General features: G+C 42.6%; 2 protein-coding genes and 1 pseudogene across 2 annotated transcripts in view; 1 reads left to right on the top strand and 2 right to left on the bottom strand.

Moving 5' to 3' along the window:
• Positions 1–27,903, top strand: part of kdrl (kinase insert domain receptor like) — a 200,797-nt gene that overhangs the window by 102,224 nt on the left and 70,670 nt on the right. Inside the window, exons 10-12 of the mRNA XM_078547471.1 lie at positions 962–1,118; positions 1,968–2,082; positions 16,275–16,383. Coding sequence (XP_078403597.1) covers positions 962–1,118; positions 1,968–2,082; positions 16,275–16,383 — 381 coding nt within the window. The remainder of the gene's footprint in view (positions 1–961; positions 1,119–1,967; positions 2,083–16,274; positions 16,384–27,903) is intronic.
• On the bottom strand, positions 10,940–11,329 carry LOC144683908 (histone H2A-like). Its single transcript, XM_078547472.1, has one exon. It carries the CDS (start codon positions 11,327–11,329, stop codon positions 10,940–10,942), a length of 390 nt encoding a protein of 129 aa, XP_078403598.1.
• On the bottom strand, positions 11,353–11,461 carry LOC144684118 (5S ribosomal RNA; annotated as a pseudogene).

The raw sequence follows: 27,903 nt of genomic DNA on the forward strand, positions 1-27,903 counted from the left end.
TGAGCTGGGACATGTCAATGAACAGTAATGCAAAAATTTATTAAATTTATAAACCCTTCATGAAACCTCTTCCCGTCCATGGATGAGGTTCCATGAAAAATGCGAAGGCCACCTGGGCTCTTCGCCTGTCCACTAACCTTAAGGTTGGATGGGCAGCTCAGTTTATTATTTTAATTGATTTTTAAATGGCCTTAATAAGCCTTTGACAGTTCGGCGGGTGTGCAGCTGAGTCTAAATGAATCTAAATGACGCGCGGTGACATCGGGACGCCCGCCCAACGTCACCACACGTCATTTTATGCCTCGGCGAGTGGGCCCCGTCCCCTGCTCGCCAAGCTGAAAATTCAGGCCATTGGAAAATTGGGAAGTTACTTAGCTCGTTTTTCTGTTGATTCAAATCATGAAGCTAAGAAGTCATCACAGCCCCACTGAAGCAAGGTGTTTTGGGGGCTGAGGTGTCATCTCTATTCTAGTTACAGCAGATAGTTTGGGTGAACTGAAGGTCACATTGGAAAGCAGTGCAGTTCCTGCAATTTCAATAATTATGCTACTTCGACAATATGTTCAAAGCTCACAACCTCTATCACCTAGAAGGACAAGGGCAGCAGATGCATGGGAACACCACCGCCTGGAAATTCCCCTCCAAGCCACACACTGTCCTGACCTGGAAATATATCACCATTCCTTCACTGTTGTAGAGCCAAAATTCTGGAATTCCCTCCCTAACAGCACTGCAGTGGTTCAAGAAGTCAGCTCACCACCGCCTTCTCAAGGGCAATTAGGGATGAGCAATGAACGCTGACCTGGCCAACAATGCTCACATCCCAGGAACAATTAAAATAAAATGGAATGACAAAAAAGTTATTTCACAGTTCCCTGAAAGCATCTGTGGTATAAATCATGATAAATACTATTTTGTCTACTGGAGTATTAAAATCTCACTTTCTACTGTTTACTTTCAGCAAAACCACAGATCTATGACAATGCAGTGGGACCCCAAGAGGAAAGGTTTTATCAGCTTGGGAAGAAACATAAACTGACCTGTACTGCCTTTGGAATTCCATCTCCCACAATTCACTGGCAATGGCAGCCCTGCATCAGCAACCTATCCCATACAACGTAAGACTTATTGCCTCTTCTTTCCCACAATAGATGCCAACCTAAGGCAATATATATGGCTCAGGGTACAAAGGGGAAGAATGGGATGAATAAATTGATGGCAATTAACCTGACATGCTCAGGAACTAGCAAACATATTTCTCTACATGCCTCACAAGATTTATATAAATATCATTCTATTTCCGATCTTTTTTTGCCCTGCCCAAGGGTTTTTACTTAAACTGGGTCAAAGAGAAAGGTTCTTGCATTTTGATCAACAGTTTATAAAGTTATACGGATCTTCCCTGCCTGACTTTTAACCCCTAATCCTTCAATGCTATCACATTTCTCATAGATCCTCATGACGTTATTTAGTTTACGTGATAGATGTGTCAAGAAGGTGACATTAGAGAGACGAGTGTGATAGCAGCGGCCTTCATCTATGGGGCCTTGAGTGCATTCTTATCTTGGCCGAACAGAAGGTGAAACTGCTTTCCTGCGTGAAATGACGCATGATTTGCTTTCCTGTTGTTGTCCGGCTTCCTCCCTCATGGAAAGCCATTCCCAGTAACCCAATTGTTTTGTTCTCCCCCACTGCAGTGCGGCTGATTTCCTCTAGGTTTGAGACTTGTATTGCCTGCCTAATCTCTCACTGGCATCTAATCCAAGAGACTCTAATCAAACATGGGGAAAGCCTTTCTTTTCTCTTTGAACATCCGTCAACACATATGTTTCTTTAAGCATAATTTACAAGTGGATTTCCTTGTAACACTGGGCATGCTCTCTCGAAATGCTATTAATCAATTGCAGATGCTTTCCTTTGAAGTCATCCAGGGCTGTTTGTAACCATTTCTTATCATCTGTTGACAGGTGTGAGACAAATGATGATGTGAAAATTAACATTTCAAAACCATTTCAGACAAGCCTAGGCAACAGAATCGAGAACATCACTCACAGAATGGAATCATATAATGATAAAAACAGTGTATGTATGTGATCTATCTGGATTTGGTGTATTTACACTATAAGGTTAATGCCGTTGCCATCTACATGTAGTAAAGCCAGAGGATATTACCATGCAGGACATGTAACGGAGAAGGTAGTAGCGTGGTGGTTATGATACCGAACTGTTTACCCAGAGGCTGTAGCGGTAATTTTCAATGTGGGCACAGGAGGAAAACTGGCACTTGCGGATCGACCACCCTTTATACACCCCACTCAATTATTTTTTTGATTTGAAGATTATTGAGAGGGAAATCAGTTAGTGTGTAAACTGTAAAATCAGACAGCTGATCCACACCCTCCAAATTTCGTCATGCGACCAAACTCATAATGACTACCCCCTTCCCACTCCCCAGAGATTAAATTCCAACATTGCATTTTGTCAAACTGGAATCAATAAATCTGATAATTTGTAGACTGGCACCAGAAAAAAATAAGCATGAAAAAAAGCTGCCAACTTGTGGTATAAAGCCAATTGGTTCATTATTGTCACTTAGTGAACTGAAACCTGCCACTGTTACTGAGTCTTGCCTCCAGGTGATCTGTGCAGTTGGTTCTTGCTTTCCTCTAGCAAGACATGCAGTTTTACAATCACACACCACCACCTTCTGGGGGGGCAACTAAGGATGGACAATATATGAACCTTGCCAGCACTGCGCACATTCCTGGAACATTTTTTTAAAAATTTGAGCCTGCTCTTGTTTTATCCATTGCACATATACAAACCATTTCCTGCAGGATGCAGTGGATAAGATCAGCTGTGAGGATATATGGAAGCAATCTGATATAGTGAAAAATAGCAAAAGAATTGATGTAACAAAAATCTATGCAAAGCATAACATTCTATGGCTTTGTTCATGGGAGAAAGTATATAGTTAATTGTGTGATGAAACCACCAATGCTCAATTTATGAAGTTTGCAGAATAAATCTGTATAAAGTTTGAAATCTTTATTTATGAAGTGTCAAGTGGGAGTGTGAAGTGCCAATGAATATGTTACCGAATTTGTTAGTGTTATTGAATCTGCTACCTGCTGCCATAATCAATTTTTATTCTTTTTGAAGCTTTTTCAGCCACATATGTTATTTAATTTAGAGCACTGAAGGCTAAATCCAACTCTGCTTTCCTTTCTCCACAAGGTTTAAGTTTGTGCTTGAAGTCTCTGTGTGTTTCTATACCTCAAAGCAGCAGGATCTTAGGCCGGAGCATCTCTGAGAAAGTAGATAAATCTCTTGTCTGTCTCTTCCAAAAAAATTCTGAATTAATCCAAAGCAGATCTCAAGTGCCAGTGTTAAAATGCTCTTTGATCTCAAGCACTGCAAAATAATTAGATTTCAAAAACAGAGCCTTTGAAAACAGGCTGGCACCACTTTTGACTGTAACCCCTTCTTGTGTAGTTCATTTATTTGCAGTTAATTTATCTAAGAAAATTACAATCCATGTTGTACAGAAGAGGTAATGGAAAAGTCTTCAAAATAGCTAGCGTCTGCTAGCCACTAACTTTATTTCAGTTCCATCCTATAATCGCAACACACGGTGGTTTCATCAATTTTAATGTTGGTAGATATTTCCAATCTATTTTACTTGGTTTCCTGTCTCTCTCTTGCTTCTCCTGAAGCCTTCTTCCTTTTAAAGCAGTTCTTCCATTAGGGAGTCAAGGTTTCTCAAGGGCAGAGAGGAAAGTGGATTTGAGACCACAATCAGACCAGCCATGATCTTATTGAATGGCAGAGCAGGCTTAAAGGGGCGAATTGCCTACTCCTGTTCCTAAGTCCTATGTTCCTACGAGACAGGATGAGGTACCACATGTACATTCCAGCTCTGGCCAGTCATGGCTTCACAAAACATTAAAGTCAGAGTTAGATTTTGGTGGAGCAATGGACCAGCTTTATCCCCCTGATAAGCAGAGGTCAGGGGAGAAATCTTCCTCCAGCCACCCAGCCTGCCATGACCCCAGTCTACATTCCTCCAGTAACAAGAGGAAGACCATTGTTGCTGGGCCAGGGAGATGCAGCAGGACACCTATTGCAGTCCCACATCAAACGAGAAGGTACCACTTTTAAAAAAGGGCACAAGTACCTTGAAGGCTGTAGGAAATATTTTTTAATGATGTCCTTGAAATGGGCAAAGTTGTGCTTCTGGCACCATTATTGAGGGAACCTAAAATGCCCTCTCCCTCCACCAGCTGACCTAGGAAGCTTACTGCTACTAAGCCTGAGACTACCATTGCCCTATTCCTTGCATTTCCTGGGGTTGGCAAAGATTCTGACACACATAAGCAGCTGCCCACCTTTTTCAGGCAGGCAGACTACTTGTCCACATACAAACCCTTGAGAGGGGCTTTGGGTATCAATGGGGCGTGGGGGTGCATCCCACCCAACCCTGATTTCCAACCACCAGCCACCCATTTTCCAGGCAGAAATGGGCAAACAGAACGATTATAAATCGCCCTGATGCCTTTTGTATGTACCTTCAGCTTTTTCAGTAGGCAGACTGTAACACTAGACAATAAACATTCCACAGGCAACAAGTGAACCTACAGTCAAAGCAAATTTCATTGACTTAACTCAATTTCACTTCCCTCTTTCAAAATACATAACTCAGGCAGCCAGTGCCTTATGTGGGCTGGCTTTCTTGGTTTTGGCATGACCTTTCTTTCCATTTATTTCTAATTATAAATATTGTCCTTCTGCTTGTTATCTTTCATCTTCATATTTCAGGTTTACATATGACAGTCTCATGTTTAAAGCATGACTGTCCATGTGTCCTTTGTTTTTTTTTCTCTCTGTCTTCTCAGCCACAGGAAGGTCGGTGATGCTGATTTCCTCCTTTGTTAGTGATTCACTCATAGGTCAGTCAATAAGACCAGTTATATCTCCTCCCACCTTGGGGTCTGAGTTTAAAGAAACCATCTCCTAATGTTTTTAAAACTAATAGAGGTCACCTTGTTACTGAGTTACAAATGAGACAAGTGGCCCTCAACATAGTAGCTTGAAATAGCCTATGATATTCCATAAATAGCCCAACTTGCTTTAATGCACAGCTTCAATGTCTAAAGCTTGTATGTTTTGAACTCCATGTTAACTTACTTTGCTTTAAAGCACAGCACTTAAACATAATTCAAAACCCAAAATTATTTCCATGAAGACAGATGTGATCAAAAATTCTGAAAAATAAATGGAAGTAGGCACCAGCTCTCGGTGTCTGATTTGATTCAACAGGCACCATTGTATTAGTCACCTCAAAAGGTCACAGACATATTTTGGACAGCCCCAGGAACATTTGTAAGCCATTAGTTACATAACATAGTAAAGGTAACACGCAGGGATCTATATGGGAAACATGTGGCATTGTACAGTAAGTGCTTCACATTTATGTAGCCCCTCAAGTCCTTTAAGATACTACATAAATCAAAACCACATATTGCACAGCAGGTTAAAAGGTAAAGATGGATTAATATTTGTGTGGAAGTTTACACCAATTCCGACATCTCACTGGAATGTTGATCTCTTTCAGAGACTGATAGAACTATGGAGCCATTGAAAATTTACAGCACAAAAAGAGGCCACTTGGCCCATCGTGTCTGCACCGGCCAAAAGACAAGCCCCCCAGCCTAATCCCACTTTCCAGCATTTAGTCTGTGGCCCTGCAGGTTATGCTTAACATGCATATCCAGACACCATCAAATGAGTTGAGAGTTTCTGCCTCTACTCCCCTTTCAGGCAGTGAGTTCCAGACCCCCACAACCCTCTGTCTGAAAACATTTTACCTCATCTCCCCTCCAATCTTTCCATCAATCACTTTAAATCTATGCCCCCCTAGTCACTGACCTCTCTGCTGAAGTAAATAGGTCTTTCCCATCCACTCAATCCAGGCCCCTCACAATTATGTACATCTCAATCAAAACCCCCCTCAGCCTCCTCCGTTCCAAGGAGGACAACCCCAGCCTATCCAATCCCTCCTCATGGCTGCAATTTTTCAGTCCTGGCAACATCCTTGTAAATCTCCTCTGTACCCTCTCTAATGTAAGTACATCATTTCTGTAATGGGGTGACCAGGACTGCACACAGCACAAATGGAAAAATGTATATTTCCAGAATTTTACTTTAGATGTCTAATATTTCCCATGGGTTTATATCCCTGGTGCAGTGGGTCCTGCCATGGCTGATGTGGTGAGCCAGCCAAAAGTCCATTGACTTCTGTGGGACCAGATGATCCCGCCAGTGGGGGAGGGTGGGGGGGCAGAAAATCCTGCCCTTTATCTTCTCAATTTTTATCTAGGCCAAGTAAATGTGACCAATTCCATCATCAGCTCACTTCTTGGTCCACTCTCAAATGCCAATTCCTGCATCACCAGCTCCAACATACTGTCCACATTACTCTGGTAGACACACAGCTTCTGCAATCTACAACATACATGTTCAATGTGTACAAGCTGATGAAATACACCAGGGGCTGAATTTTACGCTGATCGGGGGGTGGGGCGCACAGCCAATCCAATCGGGCGTGAAGTCACGTGAGATGATGTCGGGCGAGCGCCCCAACATCATCCTGCGCTCACGCGATATTTCGGTCGGTGGGCGCGCGCATAAGTCAGAAGCGCACCTGCCGACAATGAAGAGGGAAATTAAGCCCATTAACGATGCAATTGTTGTCTTTTTACGCAGCCTGTCCAACCTTATGGTTGGCCAACAGGCGAATCGGCCAGGCAGCCTTTACATTTCTTAGCAAACCTCATCCAAGGGCGGGAAGAAGTTTCTGTTATTAAATAAAATAAAAATAAAAATCTGTGGACACCATTTTTATAATCTACATATTCAAGTGCCTGATTGTGATGCTTGGACATTTCTTTGCTGATTTTAAAAACTTTATTTCCTGGTTTCGGGTCTTCAGCTCCCTGAGGCAGCTCTCTGCCTTCAGGGAGCTTTCTCTCAGTGCTTGCCTGTGCCCCTGTTGACATCACCACTCGCCCTCCTCCCACCCCTGCCCCGGCAGTGCTGAACTTTTCAGTACGCAGTTCACGCTGGCTGACCACGGTTAATTGATCAGCCAGCATGAAATCGCGGTCGGGGGACTGATCGCAGTCAGAGGTCCGTTTCCCGACCACTCCCAGGCCCGTCGATTGTGCAGGCCAGCCAAGCTGAAAATGACTTTTACAAAGTACATAGTATCCTTTGCTAGGTATATTGGTGGACTTTAATCAGTGTCTTAGTAAACTATAAAAATATATATTCCAAAGCTTTTAAAATGTGCTGTGTACTGTCCTTGTGCTTTAGAGAACTAGCTTAAATTTTACAACCTCTTAAAGGCCTACAAACGAGTGCAAATAACTCCTAATGGTGATTAATTCATCTGGGGCCGTGGCCAGTTTTGTCAGTGAGGATGGCTTTTAGTGCAATGTTTTTAAAGTTGTGTGAAAGATCACGGAAATGCAATTTTCACTCTAAATCATTTATGCTTAAAACTCCATGTTCTCTCTGTGCTGGTTCTATCCATTTCAGGTGTACTGCACTGGAAAAACCTGCGTAGCTGAGTGTAAACTCTACTATTATAACTCTACTGTATACAGATACATTTCAGCTATGCAAGATGCAGTATATGACTTCTATGCATTCTGTAGCATTCTCTTGTAGGATCTAGGACAGAATAAAAATAGAAGCTTGTGATCTGCTGGATGATCCTTCCTTATCTCTGATCTTCATACATTCTCCATCTCAACCTTTCTTATTTTCATCAATATTACTATGGTAATGTGAAATCTCCTAAACTTTAAATACACAATTTTGCACTCCCTTTCCTTCCAACCTCATATTTTTGAAATCAAGATTCATTGAATTATCTCCAACTCTAAGTCATTCTTTTTCAGGACTTCAAGCTCAACACAGTTTACCCAAACTACTAACCATACATATCAACCATCTGAGTTGGATACGGACAGGTTGATTTTTAAGGTCTGTGTCTGTTAATCCATGTTTCTGGAAGGAAAGGCTTGCCCCCATCCACCTCCACTCCAGTGATGGGCCTGCTTCTGTTCTGGGGAATGGAATGTTTCAGTGGATGCTTTTTCTCATGATACTTTAGATCACAAGAACACAAGAAATAGGAGCAGGAGTAGACCATATGGCCCATCGAGCCTACTCCACCATCCACTATGATCATGGCTGATCATGGGCTTCAACTCCATTTTTCCACCCGCTCCCCATATCCCTTAATTTTCTAAGAGACCAAAAGTCTGTCTGTCCCAGCCTTAAATGTGTTCAACAGTGGAGCTTCCACAACCCTCTGGGGTAGAGAATTCCAAAGATTCACAGCCCTTTGAGAGAAGTAGCTTCTCCTCATCTCAGTCTTAAATGAAAGGCCCCTTATCCTGAGACTATGCCCCTATGTTTCCTACTCCCCGACCAATGGAAACAATCTCTCAGCGTCCAGCCTAAAAAGCCCCTTCAGAATTTTGTAGGTTTCAATCAGATCACCTCTCATTCTTCTAAACTCCAGAGGATATAAGCCCAATTTACTCAGTCCCTCATTATAATACAACCCCCTTATCCTAAGGACTAATCTGGTGAACCCTCATTGTACCGCTTCCAATGCAAGTATATCCTTTCTTAAATGTGGAGACCAAATCTGCATACAGTATTCCAGATGTGATCTCCCCAAAACCCTGTATAACTGTATCAAGACTTCTTTATTCTTGTGCTCTAATCTCCTTGCAATAGAAGCCAACATGCCATTTGCCTTCCTACTTGCTTGCTCCACCTGCATGCAAACTTTCTACAATCCTTGTATAAGCACACCCAAGTCTCTTTGAACATCAACACTTGCAAATTTCTCACCTTTTGAAAAATATTCTTTTCTATTCTTACAACCAAAGTGAATAACTTCACACTTCCCTACATTATACGCCATTTGCCATCATGCTGCCCACTCAATTAACCTGCCTATATCTCTTTGCACCTTCTCCTTGTCCTTCCCACAGCTTATCTTTCCACCTAGCTTAGCGTCATCAGTAAACTTAGATACATTACTGTCTGTCTGTTCATCTAAATTAGTAATATAGTTAGTAAATAGCTGAGGCCCAGGACTGATCCTTGCAGCACTCAACTATTCACTGCCTGCCAACTTGAAAAGTCTCTGGTTACACCTCCTCTCTGCTTTCTATCCATTAACCAATCTTCTCTCTATGCTAATATATTACCCCAACTCCATGAACCCCTATCTTGCCTACTAACCTTTTGTGTGGAACCCTATCAAATGTCTTTTGGAAATTCAGTATACTACATCTATTGGTTCCCCTTTATCTAACCTACAAATTACATTCTCAAAAAACTGTGATAAATTTGTCAAAGAGGATTTTTCTTTAGTAAACCATGTTGACTTGTTCTAAGTGCATTGTTAAGACTACCTTAATGATAGATTCCAGCATTTTCCCAACAACTGATGTTAGGTTAATTGGCCTATAGTTCACTGTTTTCTCTCTCCCTCCTTTCTTAAAAAGTGGTGTAACATTTGCCACCTTCCAACCTGATGGGACCCTTCCAAATCTAAGGAAGTTCGGAAAATCAAAGCAAGCACATCCACTATCTCTGCAGCTATCTCTTTTAGAAACCTAGGGTGTAAGCCATCAGGCCCTGGGGATTTGGTGGATTTTATTCCCTTAAGTTCCTCCAATACCTTTTCTCTGCTGATATTAATTTCCTTATTTCGTCACTCTTTTTATCCACTAGGTGCTATCTATTTCTGGTATGAAACTTGTGCCTTCTACAGACACAAAATATTTGTTCAATGCCTTTGCCGTTTTCTCATTCCCAAGTAAATTTCTCCTGTCTCTGCTTCTAAGGGACCAATGTTTACTTTAGCTATTCTCTTCATTTTTATATACTTATAACAGCTCTTACAATCTGTTTTTATATTCCTGGCAAGTTTACTCTCAGTTTCTATTTCTTCCCTTTTGATCAACTTTTTGGTGGCCCTCTGCTGGTTTCTAAAACACTCCCAATCCTCAGATTTGCCACAGCTTTTTACAACATTATACACCTTTTTTTTAATCTAATACTATATTTAACTTCCAAAGTGAGCCACGATGGGTCGTTTTTTGCTGAATTTTTCCTTTTCAATGGAGTGTAATTTTGCTGAACATTTTTTATTATTTCTTTAAATGTTTCCCACTGTTAATTTACCTCAATGCCTTCCAGTCTATTAATCAATTAACCTTAGCCAGTTCTCCCTTCATACCTATGTAATTAACTTTGTTTAAGTTTAAGATTCTTGTTTGTGATTGGAGCATGTCACTTTCAAACTTAACATGGAATTCAATGGTATTATGATCACTATTTTTCAGTGGCTCTTTTATTATGACATTACTAATTAACCTTGCTTCATTACACAATACTAGATCTAAGATAGTGAAAGCAATAATTGGTTCCATAATGTATTGCTCCAAGAAACTGTCACAAAAACATTCTACAAACTCATCTTCTGACCACTCTTGCGAATTTGATTGTCCCAGTCTAAATGAATACTAAAGTCCCCTACAATTGTTACATTTCCTTTGTTACTAGCTCCAATAATTTCTTGTTTAATGCTCTGTCCAATTGTGTAACTACTATTAGCGAGAGTATAAACCACATCCACCACTGTATTCCTGTATTCTCACTTTTGCTATTCCTAGGGGAGAATTTCCTCTCCACTGGGCTGGCCGGTCGGGAGCAGGCGCGGAGCCGATCGCCACCCATGATCGGCTGCATGTCACCATTTTATGTGGGCAGGCGCAACCAACCTGTGCGGGCGGGGGGAGGAGGGAGAGTCGGGGCCTACATGTGTTGTTTTTCTGGTCTCACCCCTTCAGGCGTAAACCTTGCTGGGGTGGCCAGTTTTCTTGGGCAGCAACACAGCCTGGATGTTGGGCAGGACCCCACCCTGGGCTATGGTGACCCCTCCCAGCAGCTTGTTGAGCTCCTCGTCATTGCGGATGGTGAGCTGCAGGCGGAGGGGGATGATGCGGGTCTTCTTGTTGTCCTGGGCCACGTTGCCGGCCAACTCAAGGATCTTGGCCGTCAGGTACTCGAGGACGACGGCCAGGTAGACGGGGGCTCTGGCCCCGACCTGCTCGGCATAATGACCCTTGCACCGCAGCCGGTGGATACGGCCGACAGGCAACTGGAGCCCGGCTCTGGAGGAACGAGTCTTGGCCTTGGCGCGCCCTTTGCCTCCGGTTTTACCGCGACCAGACATCTTTCAGAATTCGCTCTTATTGAAGCCTACTGCACCTGGTACTCCCAGGCGGTCTCCCATCCAAGTACTAACCAGGCCTAAGGCTGCTTAGCTTCCGAGATCGGGCATTTTCAGACTAGTATGGCCACATGTGCGCGAAAGAGCACAGAAATCTCCCTGAGGCACAGAGCTGCCTCAGGGAGATTCAGTTCAATGCAAAGGATGGTGAAAGTAAAAAAATAAAATTATTCAGATGTGACCTTTCATGTGATAGTGTCACAGGAGCTGGAACATGTTTATGAATTTTAATTAAAAACTTTAATTAATTGAGGGAAGAATTTTTGGGTCGGTGAGTGGGGGAAGGGCCCGCTCACCGACATGTAAAATGATGCGCGGTGACGTCGGGCACGTCATTTAGATTTTCAGCTTGGCAGGCGCTCAGCTGACTTGGCTGCGCACCCGCTGAACTGCCAAAGGCCTATTAAGGCCATTAAGAAAGTAATTAAAGTATTTAAGAATCCTGCCTGTCCAACCTTAAGGTTGGCAGGCAGGCGAAGAGCCCAGGTCGCCTTCACATTTTGCATGAAACCTCATCCACGGGCGGGATGAGGTTTCATGAAGGGTTTATTAACTAAATTAAAAATTCTCAAACATTTAATAAACATGTCCCAGCTCATGTGACGCTGAGGCAACATGTCTAAATAATTTTTTTCTGTCTTTAATAAAAACTTTCATTCCAAACTTAAACTCCCTGAGGCAGCTCCATGCCTCAGGGAGATTTCTGCACTCTTTCGTGTGACCCCGCCCGCCCCCGCACAACCCCCCTGACGAGGGAAAATTTTTCCCCAAGGTCCTGTCCAACCATAAGGAAATGTCATTAACCCTGGCACCAGACAGGCAACACAACCTTCAGAGCTCCAGGTCACAGCTGCAGAGAACAGTGACTATCCCCATGACTCTACTGTCTATCATTATCAAATTCCTCTTCACTCCCCCACTTGAATAACATCCTTTACCATTGTGCCATGGCCAGTCCATTCATCCACCTTGTACTCCTTCTCCTCATCCATACGGGAAGTAAGCATTTCATACCTGTTGAATAAAGTCAGGGTCTGAGGTTCCTCCATCATTACATGCTGATTCCCCATACCTACCTGACTTGCAGTCACATCAGCCTGTCGCTGACCATCGACCAACTCTAACGTTCTGCATAACCTAAGTGGTGTAACTACCTCCTGGAACAAAGTGTCTGGGTAACTCTCCCCTTTCCTAATGCCCTGCAATATCCTCAACTCAGACTCCAGCTCAGCAACTCTAAGCCAAAGTTACCCAAGCTGCGGACACTTACTGCAGATATGATTGTCCAGGATTGCAATGAATTCCACAGATTCCCATGTGCTGTAGCCATAGCACACCACCAGCCCTGCCATTTCTGTCCAACCTTATTTATTTATTTAGTCAATTAGTTAATTATTTACACAGATAAAGTAATAGAAAGTTGCACTTACCTATTTTTGAGATGAAGGAAGAAAACTCACCAACCACTGGAGGCTGAAAGAAAAAATAGAAAAAGGAGTACTTCTTTGCCCTGCTGCACCAAATTCCCAAGTTAATCAAATTCCCAACTACACACTCTGTCTATGTCTCAGTCTAGTGTAGTCTCTCTCCGTGCATCCTCTTACTCCATGTGGTTTGAAAGACCTCTCTGCTTATAAAGTTAAGTATTCACTTTAAGTTGCCCCGTTTAAAGTCATTTTGCATCACGTCATTTATTCTTTGGGGCCTTTTTTTTGATTTCCATCACTATTTTTGGTTTGGTATCTGCACACTGGCCCCATCCCTTGGGCTGGAGGGACAGCCCCTGCCATTTTCTGATACCAGAGCCATCACTGCAGTCACCAGAGGCCCAGGCTGAATGGAGAGAGCAAGGCCCCAAATTCTGGGAGCAGGAGCACAGGGCAGGGATGGGAAGCTGCAGGCCGTTGATCAGGCAATGAACTGTGGGTAACCCAGAGCAGGGGTGGAGGGAGCGGGGCCTTCAGCTACTTCCTCAAACCCTGCGGCTCCTTTTGCAGCCCCTGGTTCCTTCTGTGTCCCCCCCCCACCAGCCCCATTGACAACCCCCCTCCCCAACTCCATCCATAGACCCACCTGGCTACATTTGCAGACACCGCCTGACTCTATCCGCAGACTCCCCCGGCTCCATCCATGGATCCCGGCTCCACCCACCGCACCACCCCCTCCCTCTCCCTCAGGGACAGAGGCTTATCCACTGCAGACTGTCAGGAAGGGGTCCAGGCTCTGGACAGAAAGACAGAGTAAGAATAGAGGAAGAGATTCAGTGGGAAAGGAGAGAGGCAGACAGACAGACAGAGTGGGAAAGGAAAGCAAGCAAAAAGTTGAGCTGAGTTTCAGGAGTGCTGTAGGAAGCTGTGCTACTCAGGGCTGGTATGAGTGATTTAGTGTTATCTAATTTGAATTTATATGGCATTTCTGTTACATTCTGTGATTTATTTTATTTCGCAAGTTATCCCAGCTAGGAATGCACAGTGCTGCACTTGTACAATACAGTATTTCAGCTTGTACAATGTTTTTTTCCAGGCAAGAAAACATTGAGTTTAACATTGATCCCTATGGGAGCCTATGATTTGCTTAAAGTTGTTTTTCTTAAAGTTGCGATCTTCAGGAGTGCAACCACAACTTTAAGTGAGGATTTACTGTATAGAGCCTCTGATGAATCACTAGTTAGCTTAGCTTCCTGCTACAATAATTAATGCCTATTAAACCAACTATTTTGAACTGATTGACAGATAATTGCCACTGCCAGGCAGCTCCCTGTTTAACAAGGCTATTTAACTAACTTGAAGTCTGGAAGTTCTATGTCAGAGTCTGAGTTTTAATCTAAATTTAAACTTGAGAAAGACAGCAGAACTTACCACGTGGACCAAATTCCCAACAATACACTCTGCCTACATTTCACTCTGCTGTAGTCTCCCCTCTATGTATTCCCTTACTCTTAGCAAGATATAGAATTCCCACAGCAGAATTGGAAAGTATTTTCAAAGAAAATTGATTCACGCAGTTTTATCACGGAGACGAGCATATAAGAAATTTTAAATCCATTTAAAAATTAGATTTAACGACAGAGTCCCGATTGCCCACAGTTTAGGATATAGCCCTGCAATTTTTGCCATAACTTTCCACTATACAAGAAATGCAATGTTGGGCATACTTGCATCTTAATTTAGGACAAAATTGTGTGCCCACTGTACTTCAGTGTCACTACGTGTCATAGTCCTATATTTATGACTGTTTGTGGAAGTGTTCATCAGCTTCTGTTCAGAAATTGCTACCACACACAAGTCCACAGGTGCCTTTTAATGATAACATGTTTCCCATTGCTTAATCTTAGCAAGCATTTGGCTTTGTTACTGCTAAAGAAATTGAATACCCGTGGCGTGTTTATTTCTTTGGGGGACGGATGTGATTTGGAGCACTATTGATCTCATTATAATCCAGGAACAGGGAAGTTCACATTGGAAAATGACGGGATAGATGAGGATGAGCTAAAATCAATTATCTTTCAAAGACACTCCAGAACTTAGGTTCTGTGTTGCGTGCAAACACAGCCTGCACAAGACAGCAAAAAGGAGTTTTCTCTCTTGATATTTGGACCAAACCCAAATTAAACTGATCCTTGCCATTTTCACAAAGCAGTTTAATGTGGATCAGCATCAAGTATGAGGTCAGTCTGCGGTGCCTGCAAGCAGTTCTATTTAAAGAACGTCACACTGTGTTTTCTACTAAGGCAAGAAAGGGAGAGAAAAACATTTTACTCATCTCATTTTACTGACCAAAATATATTTTGTACATCTTTGTTCATAGACTCTGCAGAATGTCTGCTTTCAGTTACCAGAAATTATTATATTTTTAGTTTAAACATGGCCTATTTAAAGGATGTCTGTCCTGTTTATGTTCACCCTGATTCCTTTGCCCCATTGGTGGCCGGGTCTTTAGTAGAGGCTCTAAGCTCTTGGAAGTCCCACCCTAAACCTTTCTACCTCTCCACCACTAATGCTATAAAACCTACCTCTTTGACAAAATCTCTGATCATCCGTCCTTAATATCCCCTTACAGGGTTTTTTGTCAAATTTTGTCCCATGTGAAGGACATCGGAATGTTTTACTATATTAAAGGCGCTATATAAATGTAAATTGTTGTTGTATGTTTCCAAGTACTTCTAAATAACGTTACAATATGGCAAAAGCCTCCGAATGTGAAACATTCCTCAGACAGGGTCTATGATGCAATGTGGCAAGTGTATTGATGAGGCTATTTACAAAATAATGGCACCCTTTATTCAGTCCTTCTGCGGGGCGTGCACTGTTGGGTGTCCAGCCAATTTATTGAGTGGTTTGAGCAGAAATTCTTTTGAAATCAATTGATCTATTGGCAGGTTGTCCATTTTACATAACTATTATGTTGCACAGATGGTGAGCTGGTTCAGTTTGCTTTTATGCATAAATGACTACCTTGATGGTATTCAAATATTATCTTTTGTCCTCTGTTTCGAATGCACTGACGTGTTGGCAGCCCAGTGACCATTCTTCACATGTGTCAATGTGTGTTGGCCGGCATTCTGATCACGGGGAACATAACAGCTTAGGCCAGTTATGATCCTGCCAATATCCACATACATATACGTCCAGCAGATGTCATTGGATAATATTCTGAAACAGGAATCCTTTTTATACTTAAGAGAGAGAGATCTGTTAGGGGTGAATTGCCTACTGTGCTGTGATCCCCAAACAGCCACAAGATTCTGCAAGTGTGTCAAGCTCTGTGGGATCCCAGCAGTCGAGTTTTCTCCCCTTAACCTAAGACATGGCACCAGTTTTACCTAATTTTTTAAAGAACAGGTTTACTGTTTTCAGCTAATAAATGGAACTCTTTTCTGTTGTTTTAGACTGTGAGCACTCTGATTGTGGCCGAAGCCAAGGTCTCAGGTAATTATCACTGCATAGCTACCAGTGAGTGTGGTGAAGACAGAAGAAGAATTAACTTTTACGTTACAGGTAAGCAATTGTTTGCTATCAGGAGACCGTGCACGATCAAAATAAAGATTTAAAGCTGACAATCGATATTTCAATCCATTTGCCAGCTTGTTAATATTTTACAAAGGGGAAAAAATCACATTTGTTTATTGTAATTGGAGGTTTTCATTGTCCAGCAACCAGATCAGTTGGAGAACTGGACTGGAAACTCTTAGAATGAATCAATCAGACATGACCCTCTTGCACTGCTGGCAATACACAAAAGTCAGATTGAAATGTTTTAATATGAGCTGATCACTTCTCAAGAGTGAAGGGGCTGAATTTTGGCTACTGAAAAATTTCCTGACTCGTCAGACCAGCCTCAGTAAAAAGCACCCTGCGTCGCGAGATTTTCACTCCAGGAGCGGGGGGTGGGTGAGGGCTGAAGTCAGGCCTGCCGGAATCAGGTGCTTGGAGAACCCGGTGATGGATGAATGCCGAAGTCAGCTGGAAGGCTCGCCTCAGTTCTCTGGGACTTGGTCCCAGTTGTTTTAGAAGATTTTAGGCCCTCTAGCCCTCACCCCTCACCCCCACCACCCCCCCCCCCCACCCCAAGCCCCTCACACCCTCCATGCCATCTCAATGCCAACTCCTTCCCCCCACTCATACCCCATAGCCCCTTTTTTACACACATTTACATACACATTACTTTCCACAGTATTAAAACAGGGATTTCATCCTGGTTGTCATGGTCGATAGGAGTAAGTTCTTTTTTGGTAGGCATCCTGCCCACTCACTTATATCCTGTGCACACCTATGCCTGTCACCATATAATGATTATGTATTGTTCATATATTTAAAATAACACGCAAAATGATATTTTCAATTGAATAAAAGCTCCCTTCAAGGTTTGTGGGATTTCCTATTATACAATTCTACAACATAACCCCTTTAAACCTATAAAGGACTGACTTCTCAGCTGATGTGCACCATTGTTATTCTGTTGGATGCTGTTCAAAAATATTATTTGAAAAGCAAGAATTGCTGGTACAATAGTTGAGAAAATCTACTTTTAAGTTGCTAGTTCTGAAACCTGTTATTTTATATGACGAGTGGCAGCATTTTTTAGGGAGATATTTCTAGGTATTTTAAACTTCAGATCCTGATCGGACCTGAAAAGGGACACTCATTAAAATTCATGCTAATGTGCTCATTCACGCACATGCCAAATCAAAAACTAACGGTATCCACAGTCCCCTCACCTTCAACGTTAAACTATTCAAACCTGAAAGTTCCATGCTTAATTTGTGTTGGGTTAGATAAATTGACCTGGGAAACTGCAAATGGTTTGCAAATCATGGGATGGTGAAGGAAAAAATATCCGTCAAAGTTCCCACTGCTTATCACTATCCAGTGAATGATGTTGGAGGATGAAGGCCAGGTAGGATCAGGCTCAGCTGTCAGTACAATGAGATAAGCTATCTTTGCTCGTGCCTGGATATTTACGAACACCTTCAGAACTGTAGCCTCAGAAAAGACATAAAACCTAAGGAAAGGAAATTAGCAAAGAAAAATGACGCACAATACCTTTCATTCAGCTTTTTCCTTTCTCTGTTCCAAATTATCTCTACATAAACTAATAAGTTGAGTTTGAAGAAAAATAATTTTTAAAATTTGTTCATGGGATGTGAGTGTCGCTGGTTAGGCCAGCATTTATTACCCATCCCTAACTGCCCTTGAGAAGATGTGGTGAGCTGCCTTCTTGAATGTCTACAGTCCATGTGGTGTAGGTACACCCACAGTAAGCAATTGGATGGAAGCGTGTTTTTTTAAACACAATCTTAGAGCCTCAGGGTTCCAATCTAAATATAAGCACAGTCCAAACTGTGCAGCAAAGATTGTAAGTATTGTTTTCCACAATAAGTATATGCATGTGAAGGTATAATCTTAATTACTATTTTGGGCAGCCTCACATTGTCCCAAAATATTACAGTTGAGTAAATGTTGAGTTGAACAATAATTCTATTTCTCTACAACAATGGTGATATTTGCCTAGTGGTGGTCTATTTGCTCTTGTGAGATCTTGTGGCGCAGTGGGTAGCTTCCCTGCCTCTGAGCCAGACTCCTACCTCAAGACCTAATGGCCAAGGAAGGTGTGTTCACGATGCGGCCAAACAGGTTGAGTATCAACCTGCAAATCTTTCCAACTCACATTAACGGCAGGTCATAAGAGTGGGAGAGATTCCTGGTCAGCCATGTGATGGAAAGAATGTTGGAGTCTCTACCATCACTATCCACAGCTCTGGACTACAATGTGTATGTTACCACAGCAACTTGGACTCTATGAGTAAACTGTAACACACCATATTTGCTGGTATCTCAGTTCATTTCCTTTCAGTTGATAACAGTGGTAAAGAAACTCATATAATCAAGGACAGTTTATTCCCCTGTTAAGGAGGCTGTGCTAGGATTCTTGCAGAGACTTTTCTTTGTTGTAGCATGGTAAATAAAGAGTAAATCTTTGTCTGTTCTGTCCCACCACCAATAAAACATCCCCTATTGCATCAGTATGATATTTTCCTAAAGCTTGTAATTTAGCTGAGTGAAATTGCCAAAGTAAAAGCAATTATCCAGTAAGCTGCAGTTTTATGTTGCGGTGACTAGTGATTGGTTTAAGATTGGGTTGACGTAACCCAGATTCCAAAGATGAAAGGATAATTTCTATCCCATTTCTTCACCCACTCTTCTGTTATACTCTAATAGCCAACATTGAAGATTCTGACACTGAGTACAATTTTCCCATCAGCTTAGTCCCAATTATTGCCGAAAATACTGACCCACCTTATGCTTGTGGTTTGGCCTCTGTGGACACTATGGCCCAGATATTTGCTCCCAGGTCAGATGCGCAGAGTCGGGAGAAATCCCAGTTCTGCAAACTTGACCTTTATAAATGGCTGCCTGACATCAGATTTTTGGTCCGGGCAGCAGGTTGGATTAGAATTTGGGGTGGGTGACCCTGGAAGAACTCAGTAGTTGCCAGGTGTGGAGGTGGGCTGGCTGGCCTTGGTAATCTGGCACTGTGTCCAAAATTAAAAATAAAGAATAAAACATGAAATACCCTTCCAGCCCTCACTCCTTACCCACCCCCCACACACTGCCCATGCCCCATCCATGCCACCTCATTCCCTGTACCTACCCCATAACCCTTCATACTCTCCATGCCAACCTATGCCCCTATACCCAACCCATTCCCTCTATGCCAACCTGTTCCCCTGTAAACACCCAATAACCCCTCATACCTTCCATGCTAACCTGTTCCCCTCCACCCACCTTGCATGTCCCGCTATGGCCCCTATGCCAACTTAGTGAGAACTTATGCCAACCCATGCCCCCAGCCCAATACCATTTGCCCTTACACCTACCATGCGAACTCACCCAGTATCCACCATGTGCAGAACTTGGGATCCATGCAGAGATGAGATAAAATGAAGTTCTATGAAATCAAATTCGAATATCTATTGCAGTCTTCACTATGTTGAAAAAAACTTTCATCCATAAAAATCTATTAACTACATTTATATTCCATCAATTAAATGAAGCCAAAAACAACAAACATTTAATTCAAGTGCACAATCCCTTATAGCCAAGCAGTGGAATTCATAGCCCTACTTCAAAGAGTCTATAACCACTTGTAGCAGTCAATCAAACTGTGAAATGGCAGGCACTCTATTGTGATAATGGGTGGTTGTGAAATCAGTTATGCAGCAGTAATCTAGTAATGGAAGCCCTCAGGCTTATGTCAATAGACAGAGTGAAATAGCAAGCAATGATTTTTTAACGCTCCAGGTTTTTTTTCAAAACTTTAAAGGGCAGGACTTTTAAATGTTTTGACAGATTGACAGCTCCCTGTGACAGGTCCCTTTGGCATGTCCTCTTGATACTTTTGACAGATCCCTTTAACAGGTACTTCTGACAGTTTTGACAGTTGATTTTGACAGATCTGTTGACAGTTCCAATGAGCTTGGCAGTAATGAGCTAATGCATTTTTTATGTATGTTTATGCCTACTTTTAACAATTCCAAAGAGCCAGTTACCTCCACCAAAGGGTACCTTATCTTCCCTAAAGGTGCCCTGGGACCAGATCCAAGGGGTACCTTACATCTCCAAAAGGGCACTCAGGCTATCCAAATGAATCCAAAAATTTTAGATCTGCTCCTACCAGGTCTAATCTTCACACTTCACGTTTCACACTCCAAGGCTACCAAAATCCCACTCAGTGGAGGCTGCTGGTGATTTAAACAGCCAGCTGCCACATATACACAAAACAAACCCCACCCCCATTCCCGCCCCATGAAAATGAGAATTGCCATGTTTGGGGGTGGGACTTATGATTTTCAGCCATGTTTGCCATGATGGAGAGGCTCTCCATCATGTCGAAAATCTGGGCCTACAGCTTTAATCTTGTCCACAGTTGCGGTGCTTTTTAAGCATCAGCTGTGGCTCAGTTTGTAACACTCTTATCTTTGTGTCCGAAGGTTGCAGGCTCAAATCCTACTTCAGCAAGAAGTCAATGTTGACATTACAATGCAGTACTGAGGGAGTGCTGTACTGTCAGAGGTGTTGTCTTTTGGATGAGATTAAACCAAGGTCCCGTTTGCACTGTCAAGTGGATGTAAAAGATCCTATGGCACTATTTTGAAGAAGAGCCTAGCTATCCCTGGTGCCCTGACCAGCATTTATCTCTCAAAAACATACAATCTGGTCATTGCTGCATTGCTGTTTGTAGGATCTTGCCGTGAACAAATTGGCTGTGCATTTTCTACATTGCAACAGTGACTACACTAAAGTACTTCAAAGGCTGTAAAGCATCATGAGATGTCCTGTGGACTTGAAAGGTGCCATAGCAATGCAAGTCCTTTTTTTATTGTATTCCCTCAAGCATTTGCGTTAATTGCTGCACTGTTGCGGTGTCACCAATGGATACGTATTTAGTTGTATCCTATCCTCTAAATACTTGGGTGGAGTACATGGAGATTGGAAGCAAGTCTTGCTCACTCATCCATTCTGATTTTTGAGTACCAAATTCTGATCAGCAGATATTAACAATTATAACACATGTCTATGCTTGTAGAAAAGTGTGTTTCAAAGAAAATTGAAAACTATAACTGCCGCGATTCTTCTTCAATTTCACTAAAGTTATTTTGAATTAAAGGAGTATTGTTCTCTCTTTGAGAAACTTTAGTTGAACCCTTGAACTGAAACAGTAGCTTGATCTAGGAATGATTCTGCTTGGCTGAGTGAGAAGCTATCAGCTTTAATGAGAGTTTCTACAATGCAATGTTATAAATTAAAAAGTCAAATAAAAATAATTAATTTATAGCATTACACATGATTGCAGACCCTCTGTTTGAAACACAAATATCTCTTTTTTAAATTAATCATATGAGATGCGTGATGTACCATTAACTTCCTTGAGTCTATTATGAGGCATTAGAAGCCATTCACTTTTCAGTAAGTCATTCAGATGACCACTGGCCCACTCTCAGTGCACTTTCCCGCCAGTGCATTGGTGGATTTTTGAGCTGTATCGTCCGCTTCCCGCCTCAGTAATTATTCAGCCACATGAAACACACCATCTCACTGGCGGGCAGCCTCTGAATCGCCCAGCATGCTGTTGCCTCACCATTTCCTCACTCTGGGTGCCATATCTAAAATGCAGCCATGCACACAGTTCTCAATGCTTGCAACCCAGGACTTCTCCAGTGAAGACATGACACTGAAAGCCAAGAGTCAGAGTTCAGTGACCTGTCACTGGAACGCCTTTTGGAGGCCACCATGATGTCCTCCACCCTCACTCTGGTCGTAGGAGGGCCAGCAATCTCACCACCCCAGATTGGAAGGCGGTGGCAGTGGTGGTCAGTGCCAACACTGCATAGAAGTGGTTGGCCATCCTGCGCAGACAGAGGATGAATGATCTCACCTGTGCTGCCAGGGTAAGGCAACCATCTCATCACTCTAAACTCACACACTGACAAAGCCAACACACATTCACTGGCAACTCACTCACTGCCAGCTCAAGGGACATCACCACCCATTCTTGCACACACCCTCACATCTCCATCTGGCCTCATCTCCTCTGGAGACTGCCTCCTCAGCCCTCACCATCTTGAGGCCACTTGCACAGATCAACACGTGCCCCACATACACACCCTGGGATACCCCCTTTCCCCAGTACAGCCCTCGCCCTGCAGCTTCTTCCTTTGCCTGAGGCCACATCTCCCCCTTCCCCAAGCAAGTCCTAGCCCTGCAGCCACCACCACCTAATGGCTGGTACGGTAGGTGGAGACCTGCCCGTGAGTGCCCCTAAAAGTGATGTGGTGCTGCCTGTGAAGCCTGGCGCTGATGGCTGTGAGTGCTGTCCAAAGCAAGGTGGACAAACAAACCTCGAAGTCCCGAGCGAAGTGCAGCCCACCAGGTGCTCGTCGCTTATGTACATTTGTGAAACATGTCAGTGTGTGCTCGGATGATCCAGCGCGGGAGTTATTTCTGGAGAGCAGGGCTTATAATGAGATGTTAAAGTGTTGAAATTAGCTTCCCGATAGCAGCAGTGGGAAACACAGCCCACCAATGACAAGTGAGCAGACAATCGCAAACTGATTTTACGACGATGTGAAATCGATTTTTGCGATCTCCCTATATTTTCTGCTCCTGCTCACTATGACGCCCGCCGCAAATGGAAGTGGATGATTCCATCCATTGTCTCAATATTCTAAGTCTTCTGTTCTGCCAAGTGTGGTGAAGAAGAATTTCCATTCATCCATTAGCTAGAGTGCAGATCTCATCCCAAATTGCAAGGCAAGCATAATTTAAATCTAAATTATTAATTAATAAATATTAAATATTTACATTTTTGATGGTACTTAATATTTATTAAGAAATAACTAATTTATTATTTAATTAATATTTAATATTAAAATCTTAATTATTAAATTAATTATTTAGGTGCTTAAATATTAAATATTTAATAATTAAGATTTTAATATTAAATATTGATTGCTTACCTGGTAGAGGTAATCCACCCCTTCTGGGTTGGATTAACTTTCTGGGCAGAATTTTATGAGTCGGCGAGCGGGGTCGGGGCCTGCTCGCGGACATGTAAAATGACGCGCGATGACGTCAGGGGGAACTCCCAACATCATTGCGCCCGATTGAAATTTTCAGGAAGGCGGGAGCGCAGCAAAATCAGCTGCACGTCCGCCGACCTGTCAATGGCCAATTGAGGCCATTGACAGGGTCAATTAAGTAATTAAAGGACCTGCCTGTCCAACCTTAAAGTTGGCGGAAAGGCCCGGAGCCCCGGCGGGAACTAGAAAAAGCATGAAACCTCATCCACAGGCGGGATGAGGTTTCGTGTAGTCTTTAAAAAATTTTAATAAAGATTTTGTAAAAATGATGGACTTGTCCCAACTCATGAGACATTGTCACATGAGGGGACATGTAAGAGAAATTTTATTTTTCTATTTTTATCTTTTTTACACGTGCAGCCGATCTCCCTGAGGCTGCACTTAGCCTCAGGGAGATGAGTGCGCTCTTTCGTGCACATGCGCGAAAGAGCACTCTCTCGATTTTGGGATTCCCCCCCCCCAGCCCGCATAGGGAGCGCCCGCACACGTAAAATGGCGGCGCGCCTCCGATCGGGGGCGCCGATCGGAAGCGCGCCTGTACGCGCCCGCCCATCAACTTCACCGCCAACAGGGGGAAATTCAGCCCTCTAGGTGCAGATCTGGGGGCTGTACTAAGCCCTACATAGAAAACTGGTGAGAATTCCATATGGTTTAATTTTGCCATGTGAATGAATCCTTGGGGTAGAATTGCCTGTTTCCTCCAACCCTTCCCCTACCCCCTCCTCCAATTGGAATTTTCTATGCCTCTTGCACAAGACAAATTTCTATCAGATCTAGTTTCTGCTTCAACTTCAGTTCCTAGCTAGTTGATGCACCTTGGTACCCAATCAGAATTTCAATCCTGGGGCAGCATTTTCTGCCTGTCGTGTGGGTGGGCCCAACCCAATCTCCAGCGGGCAGGGAGCTGATCCCCCCCGGAGAAGTGGGCCCCGCCACCATTTTATGTGGGTGGGCCAATTAAGGCCCGCCCAGCGTGACGTCCGCCGGGAAGCGCTATGCACTTCCTGTGCAGGCGGGCGGGGATTCCCCAAAAGCGAGAGTGCGTTCTTTCGCGCATGCACACAAAAGAGCACACATCTCCCTGAGGCTAAGTGCTGCCTCAGGGAGATCGCTTCCACGTTGAAAAAATTTAAAAGTAGAGAAAAAAAATTCCCTAACATGTCCCCCTCATGTGACAATGTCACATAAGATGCGACCTGTTCATAATTTACATAATAACTTTATTAAAATTTTTGAAACCCTGTATGAAACCTCATCCCGCAGGTGGATGAGGTTTCATGTTTTTTCTATTTGCTGCCGGAGCTCCTGGCCTGATTTTGCTGTGCCCCCGCCTTCCTGAAAATTTAAATGGGGCAGGATGACGTCGGGGGTTCCGCCCGACATCATCCCGCATCATTTTACGCCCCCTGCTCGCCAACGGCAAAATTCTGCCCCAGGGGTTCCAAAGGATACCAAAGGTATCAAAGGTCCCAAAGGTTCTTTTGATAGTTTGATATTATTCGAAACATTCCTAACAATAATGTCACATCCAACACACTGAAAACTATCCAATTAATCGATCTACTGCAAAGAATTTTATTTTAAAGTAACAATGGAGCAAGACACAAAAGAAAGACTTAAGTATTGATGCACATCAGTCTTTCCAACAGTGGCTATCACTGCCATCAGACATTGTGATTTCTCAACAGCTCACAAGGGCTTCTGCAATCTTATTATTACTTTGCAATTTTTCTTCCAGGCTCACATCTGCATTTTTTTATTATTCACACATCAAAGTTGTCAGAACACTACAATGTAGATTCTGACAAGAATAATTAACAAAAGCACAAGCAAACCTTTCACCTTAACTCTGTGTTACCCACCCAATTTATGTTAAAGGTTAATGATGCCTAAATTTGGCTTCTGGAACTGTCTTGCAGCCACCAGTTTAGATTATTTTAATGCATACATTAACACCACCACAAGCGAGCCGTTTGTGCCAATTATCAAAGGAGAAATCAGGGCAGAGCCATGAACTAGCCACTGTTTATTAGCCTTAGAATCACCATTAAATTTAAACATTGAGACCTGGATTTTCGCTCCTGAGTCTGGAGCACAGTCAGGAAAATTCCCAACTCTGCAAACCTGGCACAGGAGTAGGCACCCCAGGCAGTCGGACTTTCATTGTGGGAGGGCCAGATGATAACTGGAGTTGGGTCTGCCGTCCCCGGAAAGAGTTTGGAGGCAGCTACAGCTGGGGGCAGGGGCCGCCAGTGCAGTGGCAGGCTGTGGGAATAGCCCGTCTCAGTGAAGTGGGACTTTGTCGCAATTGTTAAAAGAACAATGAAACAAGAAACTGCCCTCGAGTTCTCACCCCTCACATCTTCTCAATGCCCACACGCTCCCTATGTCCCATCCAGGCCACATCAAGTGCCACTACCCACCGCCCATGGCAACTTATACCATTCATATCAACCTATGCCCCTCTACCCAGCACCCCATGGCCCTTTATAGCCCCTATGCCAACTAGTACCAACTCATGCCAACCCATACCCCCACCCACCACCCTTTGTCCCTACATCCTCCATGCCAACTCACCCACTAATCACCATGGGCAAACTTCAAGACCCATGCTGAGATGAAATAAAATTAAGTCCTTAAGTGTCTATTGATGAATTCACTATTTAAAAAAAACACTATCATTGATTTAAAAAAAACATTCACTACATTTAACTTCTTTCAACTACTTAATCCCAAATAAAAGCAGGGATTTGAATTCATTGCCCCACTTTAAAGACTTTACAAGCACGTGGAGCTGTCAATCAAACTGTGAACTAACAGGCTCCCCATTGTGATAATGATAGGTTGTGAATTCAGTTATGCAGCACAAATTCTATAACCCTCAGGCTTGTATCAACAGACAGAGTGAAATAGCAAGAACTGATTTTTTTTTTACACTGCAGACAGTTTTTTTCAAAAGTTTAAAGGACAGGAGATTTATATACCTTTAAACTTGACAGTTTCCTTGACTCCAATCAGCTTGACAGTTCCAGTAACCTTATCCACTTTTTATGCACATTCATTTCTACTTTTAACAATCCCCAAGAGCTGTTGACTTCTCCCAAAGTGCATCTTACCTCTCTCAAATGTGTCTCTGGATCTATCAAATAGGGTATCTACCTCTCCGACAGTGTTAGACCTTCTCCTGAGAGGTTTAAAGCCTGCAAGTCATGTTTTGGACATCCCACTCATGAAAATTGGATCTGAGTTAACCATGGATGTGCAAGTACAATCCGCCTCTGTTCTCCACTTCAGCAAAAATGGTGGGGGCAGGACTTCCAAATTCTGGCCTCCAGTTGCATTTTGGATAAGCCTGAGATAAGCCTTTCCATCATGAAAATTCAGGCCTGAGTATACAAATATTTAGTAAACAGATTCTTTTTCAATAAATATTAGAGGCTATAATATCAGTTCAGTTATGTCAAAGTAATTCAGCATTTCCTGCCACTTGATTATAAACTTACTGTTGCAATCAGTATTTGAGATAGATTTACATTTTGCATTTAGTTAGGATTAGGCTCTAAGGGGAGCCCTTAAATTAATAGCATTAAATAGCCAGTCTTTTTAATAGAGCCTATAAACTTGTAGTTAGTGATGTATCCAGAACTTTAACAACATCAGGTGTTGTTGCAAGTGAACTGATTGTCTCTGGTTGGCTGTGGGACAATGGTATTAGCATTCTGAAGTAACAAAGTGATGAACTTTCATCTATCGCAGTGTTACCTATTCCTCCTGGATCCTCGGGTGATAGATAAATTCACTTTCTGCAAATGTTCCACTTAAGCATATATAAAGAAACACTTATTGAAACCGTTATTTAGTTGGGTTTGGAGATATACGCTTGAGATGCTTCACTCTGTAAATAAATGTAAACATGATTAAAGATTGGCCCCAGTACTATCCTTCACCAACTGGCTTTCAGGATTAGAACAGTCTCTACTGATATTTAAATCACTTCACACAAATCTTAAAGTCAATATACTTGAATAAATTTGTGAACATTCAGTGTTCAGACAAAAAATATTTTATAATCCATGCAAACAGAAATGAAAAGGAAGTTAGCATTAATAATAATGCTTCATAATTGTGCTTTTAAAAGGGATACTGAAGTGAAATTCTATCTTTCTATTTTTGAAAAATTAATTATTTATATAAAATTCCTGGTAAATGGACAAGAGTATAGGACTTTCAATAGACTGATACATGTTTGAAGTAGTACTGAGTTGTCGGGTCCAAATTATACTGTAGTCCCAATGAATAGATGTTTTTTTTTGCGTGTGAGTTTTCTTTAAATTGGCATTATGTGGAGAATTCTACCTCTTGGTAACAATCACTGAAG

Source organism: Cetorhinus maximus, chromosome 8, assembly GCF_964194155.1.
Source record: "Cetorhinus maximus chromosome 8, sCetMax3.hap1.1, whole genome shotgun sequence".
In the NCBI taxonomy this organism is placed as follows: Eukaryota; Metazoa; Chordata; class Chondrichthyes; order Lamniformes; family Cetorhinidae; genus Cetorhinus; species Cetorhinus maximus.